Source organism: Pterocles gutturalis, unplaced genomic scaffold (genome assembly GCF_000699245.1).
Source record: "Pterocles gutturalis isolate BGI_N339 unplaced genomic scaffold, ASM69924v1 scaffold46697, whole genome shotgun sequence".
Classification (NCBI taxonomy): Eukaryota; Metazoa; Chordata; class Aves; order Pterocliformes; family Pteroclidae; genus Pterocles; species Pterocles gutturalis.
This window is the reverse complement of record NW_010111922.1, coordinates 929-7,285: the sequence shown is the minus strand read 5'-3', so window position 1 is coordinate 7,285 and position 6,357 is coordinate 929. Positions and strand designations below refer to the sequence as shown.

Genomic DNA, 6,357 nt, shown 5'->3' with positions numbered 1-6,357 from the left:
CCTGTCCCTTAATTCTCACCCACAACCCCATGTGAAGAGCATTTTAACTTTACATCTGCAAGCACTTTTTTCTGCATGCCTCTGTCCTGAAGCTCTCTCTTCCTTAGAAAGTGCTGGATCAACTAGGCCAGTATTGTTACTGACAAATAATTAACTCGGATCATTGTGAAACGCCTTTAGAGCTGGAGACTCAACAGCCTCCATAAACCATCTTTTCTAGTGACTGTCCTCACCCTCAGAATGCATAAACACACCTGAGTTAATCATGTCTGGCTGTGTAAAATAGTCACTTGGTAAAACAAAAACTCCTTCAGATGCTATGTATTTCTAATGAAAGTGAGAAGTCAATTATAAACTTTGTTTAACTCAGTTGCAGCAGTTTTGGACATCTTCTTAGGAGAATACTGTCAAACATATTTGCAAATATAAAAAGTTAGATGAGAATGGACAGTAAATGGAAGGTTTGAATGAAACTTACTGGGTGTTACCACTGAGAGTGATTGAGCTTCCTGCCTTTCTACTTTTACCCAAATGCCATGTTCATTATACTGGTGTATATCTTTTAAAAGATAGCATGTCAGGAGTCAAATGGGACATTCTAATACTTCCAGCGGAGCAAAATCTTTAATTACCTGCATCATCTGGCAGAATTAGGACTGTACTTTAGGAGTACTGTGTCCAGCTCTGGAGTCCTCGGCACAGGAAGGACAGGGACCTGTTGGAGTGAGTCTAGAGGAGGTCCATGAAGATGGTCAGAGGGCTGGAGCACCTCCGGTGCAAGGACAGGCTGTGAGAGTTGGGCTTGTTTAGCTTGAAGAAGAGAAGGCTCCAGGGAGACCTTAGAGCAGCCTTCCAGTACTTAAATCAGGCCTACAGGAGAGACGGGGAGGCACTCTTGATCAGGGATTGTAATGATAGGATGAGGCGTAATGGCTTTAAACCGAAAGAGGGTAGATTTAGATTAGATATTAGGATGAAATTTTTCACTGTGAGGGTGGTGAGGCACTGGAACAGGTTGCCCAGAGAAGTTGTGGGTGCCCCATCCCTGGAGGTGTTCAAGGCCAGGCTGGATGAGGTTTTGAGCAACCTGGTCTAGTGGGAGGTGTCCCTGCCCATGGCAGGGGAGTTGGAACTAGGTGATCTCTAAGGTCCCTTCCAACCCAAGTCATTCTACGACTCTATGGTTCTAGGACAATTACCGTGCTGTTCAAGGAAAGTTCATACACAAGTGTATGTCCAGTCCTAACATTAGTCTTCTGTTGTGCCAGGGCAGTGGCTGGAAGCACTCCAGAAAGCTATGAAGTGCACCTTTGGATGGTCACGAGAGCCACGCCATGGCTTGTCCCTGTCCCTTGTGCAAAATGCCTCTTACTTTTCAGAGAAGAATGTGTGGAAAGGGCTGCTTTCATGCAACGCAATGCTGTTGCTAAGTGTTTGTACCAATCTTTTCCTGCACCTCTGTTCCTGGGGTGTTTCAAGCCTATGACAAGAGCTCTGGCCTAGAGCAGGAGGCCTCCCCTCCTCCCATTAAAGTACATGGGTAATTAAACAAATAAGAAAGGTGGGGGTGTGTGCAGTACTGGATGATAAATATTTGTGGAGAGGAGTTTGGGAGTCAGCCTTATTGGGTGTACTTAAGACGAAATTAAAATCTTTGTGCAGTATGGGAGGATTTGACCTCATGTAACACCATAACAGCAGCCTGGGGCTAACCTCAAGTCATGTCAGGTCTATTGAAAATACATAGCTGTGTAGCCCTCTGAGCTAAATAACTTCATTCATGGTCATGCAGACATACTTAGCAATCTTGGAGAAAAAAGAAAATACTGGGACACCAGAGGAAAGCCTGACTGCACTGGTAGGTATTAGTAGGTATTTTTATAATAACACATATCCTCAGGAACAGGCCTTCCCTGCAATCCTTTTTAAAAGTGAAAAACAAAGCAGTGAGCAGACAGCCTAGCCACTGGTCTGTGAGTAGTTTGGGTTGGAAAATTATGGTGATTCCAAAAATAGTTTAGCTTCAAACTGCAGGCCTCCAGATGTGACATTTGGGATAGGCACACTCTGAACAGAAAAAGAAATGAACGATAAATATCATCAGCTGTAGGAAGTTCCAAATAAAGCTTATCATACCTCAGATTCCACAGTTACCCAACAGAAGAGCTCCTACTACCGGTTGTAAGGATAATCTCCTTCAGCTTTTATTTTTCAGCTTTTTAACATGTGTGTATTTGCAGAGGATTTGTGTATATGACTTGGTGTGTGGTGATGGTTCAAAGCCATTAAATATCTGGAAAAAATAATTCCGTCTTTAGAGCAATCAGATTCCTTTTAATGAATTCTGGTCTCTGTAATTGTTTCTGTACAGTTTTTAATTGTGGAAATTACAAAACAGAGACATTTCTACTTGAACAGATTTCTTAAACATTTTTTTCACCAAATAGGATTTAGTTATGAATCAATCCCAACTGATAATTTTGGAAAACAATCCTCTTTTTAGGTGCCTGGTTTTGCTCAGTCAAAACACAAACCTCACCTATAAACACTCTGTCAGGATCTGGAGGGATCACAGTACTGCTCATTAAGTCTTTAGGTTTTCAGGTGAGACTACCAAGAAGACCATCTCAGAACAGTGGAAATGTATCCGGATTGCATTGGATGGAGATCACTAACTTTTGTCTTGCAGCTGTTCCATAATAGGACATCACAATGACTTTAGAACAAGTGTAAGGGATTTGAATGAAGCAGACAGAGATAAATGTTATCTCTGTTCACTAGGGAAGTATTTCTAAGGTAAAAAACTGCTTGATTTTAACGATTATGTTTCTGTGTGTCTGTGAAATTTATTGGGAATATTTAATTTTTTAAGTGATTTTTCACCTGTCTCATGTCAGGAATTTAAGTTTCCTTGAAGCTATGCATTTGTTTTTATTATACTGCCCCATATGGTGGAAATGATTGTGACAGTGCAGGCTAAGTAAGCATGATTTCCATTTGTACTAAAATTCCTTTTTCCCGTTCCATTGTCTGGTAGTAGTCCCTACAAATCGAATCTAAATCAAATCGTTCTTTCCTAGTTTTCAGACAATAAATAATCTATTTTACTGAATGACAGGAACCTGGCTAATGAAAATTAGAGAGGCAAATGTGCTCCCAGTGTTTTTACAGCTAGCTTTTTTTAAGTAAATAATTACTAAAATGCTATAAGCATATCCATAACAAGCATGCACCCTGAAATTAGTCCCCTGACCTCGAGAGTTTAGACTACAGTATCCTTATCTAAAGCTCTCCAGGGCCTACAAAGAAACACACACTGCCTTCAAAAGACTCTATGTGTGGATCCAGAGTCTTAGCTCCAAATCAGACAAGGCCTGGCTCAAGAGATGAAGTATGGAAGTAGGTGAAAATTTATAAGGAAATATTAGAGGGCATTCTTAAAACAGTTGTTGCTCTATTCAGCTATGAATAGGAAGGAAGATAAGGTTTTATATTTATATATATATATAAAATACTTTGTTTTCAAAGATGGCTAAGGAAATTCCATTTGAAAGCTAAGAGGATGAAAACGTCCTTGGAAAGACTGTCTTTAGATAAGTTATATTTCAATTCACTGTGAGAACTTTCCAGATGAACTCCAACTTCTCTCAGCAAAAATACCCTTTGTAGAGTAGTATTTCTTCATGTAATTGAGTTTACATGTGTGATACAGGAAAGAAAGCTTATGCAGATTGTTCACTAATGACATTTTCAGACTGTAGCATAAATGGTAGAAGAGCTGCCCAGAATTTCTTGAATACACTGATGGGCTGACAGAGAGAGTCAAATACTGGAACAGGTTGTGCTTTGTCTTACACAGCAGCAGAGGAAAAAATGAAATCCCCACCTCCCTTGTTTGAGTGAGGTAGGCTTCCTGTGTTTGGTCTGGCATGGCTGTCCCTCTACCTTTAGAAGGGCAGGGAATAGCTCGTCTCTTACTGGTATGCCTCAGTCAGGAGTGTAGGAAGTGCTGGCAGTGGTGAGACCCATCATTGTGCCTCAGGGTGCTGTCTCTGCCCTACTTTTTCAGGCTACTCCTGGAGCAGGGCTGGTACTGACACCACGCCTAGCCCAGGATGTGCCTAAGGACACAGTCAAGTTCATAATCCGAAATACCACAGTAATTATATATTTTTCAAGTTTAGAATATGTATTTGTGGGGTTTGGGTTTGAGGGATTTTTTTTCTTCCGTTGAGCTCTGTGAACAAAAGCAGATCTGCAGTGCAGAAACAATGACTTGCTTAGAGTCCAGTTCTGCCCTCGCTGCAGTCATTGGCAAAGTTCACACTGAAGCCTTCAGGATAAACAAGCAAACAAGCAACAGTTCCTTCCCCGCCCCCCCCTCCCCCCCAAATCTTGAAATATTCTGGAACATTTGTAATCTTTCAAGGCTAAGAATTCCACCATCTGTGGCAGACGTAATGGAGGGTTAGGGACCACAATCACAAGCTCGAGAGCTGCCCTCACTGTCCAACTTAAGAGAGATGCTAAGGCTGGACACAGTGCTTTAACTCAGTTCTGCCTGGAGATGGGGTCTTTCTTTTCAACATTTAAGATGGACACTCTGCTCAGCAACCTGATCAAGCAGAGGATCTACACATGAAGACTCAGCATTTATATGAATTTGATGGTGTGAAAATAAAAGCTAAACCATAAACCTATTAAGCTAAGTATTAAGTAGGTGACACACAAATTTTCAGCCCAGTATCTTCAGAAGGAGCCTACCTGTTCCAGGTGTCCAGTTAATAAGGCAGTATCTCTTACAAGCTTCAAGGCTGAATCCAGACAAAACAAAATTGATGTAAACACTAAGTTCACAGATATGAATCGGTTTCTTAATCTACATTATTGTTTTCATCCAAAGTTGATCTGATTCAAAATTATTATGGAAAACAATAATGATTCTTCTTCATAATTTTTATTTGCAGGCACAAGTGATAAGACGGCCACCAACAGTGATTTGTTACATATGTGGCCGTGAGTATGGAACAAAATCAATTAGTATCCATGAGCCACAATGCCTGAAAAAATGGCACCAGGAGAATGACATGCTACCCAAGCACTTGAGACAGCCAGAGCCCAAAAAGCCTGATGTCAGTCCCGTACAAGGTAAGGTACAAACCATATGAGGAAATGGGAGGAAGAAAAAAAATAATTTTAAGCAGTAGGTTAATGGTTTGCAAGTACTCCTTCTTCTGTGTTACTCTGAAGAGAAGGTAGCTGTCATGGCTTGTTTTAAGCTTTCTGTTAAGTATCCTGTTCTTCTTTTGTGCTGCATCTGCAGGAAGTAAGAGTAGTCATTGCCTTGTGGGACAGGCCTCCTGGGACAGTCATCTTTATCTGTCAGTATGTTCTGAACAGAACACAAAAAGATTAGCATCCTGCTTCACAGCTCCGTCACTGCCTTTTGACTACCTTCACCTCTGTAGAAAGGTATATTTTTAAATGGTCAGACTTGACACACACAGTCATTAAAATAAAATATCCTTCAGGCAATAGAGGGATAGATTCTTCAGCCAGGTTTTACACCCATAGTGTCAGTTATATAAAAGCCTGACACTAGCGAGATGACCCAGAGCAAAAGAGATCCGGAACCAAAAAGGGCCGATCTTCTGGAAGGGCCTCACCTATATACCAGGCATGACGTGCATGTTATGGAATAGATTATCGGCCACTTTGGGTCTCAATCCCAAACCTAAAATCAAGTCCTAGGCTAGTGACTGGGGCTGTGCTCCCTCCCAGCTTCTCCTGTTTGTGGACAGCCAGAGAAGCTGAAAGACCTTGGCAGCCGCGTAAACATCAGTTTTTATCAGCTTTCTTCTGAGCACAAATCCAAAACACAGCCTCTTGCTAGCTATTATGAAGAAAGTTAACTCTGTCTCAGCATAACCCAGGACACAATAGAGAGATAGATTCTTCAGCCAGGTTTTACACCTATAGTGTCGGTTACAAAAAAAACCTGACACTAGCACTTAGGAATGGAAAACAGTGACTGGCCTCAAAAAGATGAGTTCTGTCATAAAATAAGAAATACATTAGTAGATGCATGAAGACTGGTAGAAAATAAAGTCTTTTTAAAACCTACCTATAAGATATTCTGTAGTTTCAGTTTTTTATTAAAATGTATTTATAGATAAAAATGCAGTATCTCCTACAATGAACATCCAGTGGATGTTCTGGGCCCCTTTTATTTACAAGCCTGAGAAACTTTCCTTGAGACTTTATAGTATAAACACAGTGGGAAAAATTATATGTAGAATAATTTTATTTCTTACAATTTTATTTGTGCTGTGCGTTCTGTTTTGTAACATGCCTAGA

At 40.8% G+C, this 6,357-nt stretch overlaps 1 protein-coding gene across 1 annotated transcript; it reads left to right on the top strand.

Annotated features, from left to right (window-relative positions):
• Positions 1–4,967: 4,967 nt before the first annotated feature.
• Positions 4,968–5,148, top strand: LOC104462071 (zinc finger protein 474-like; the record flags this gene model as incomplete). Its single annotated transcript, XM_010073864.1, has 1 exon — positions 4,968–5,148. A coding segment is annotated over one exon (181 nt), but the record flags the coding sequence as incomplete, so codon positions are not given.
• Between the last annotated feature and the right edge of the window lie 1,209 nt (positions 5,149–6,357).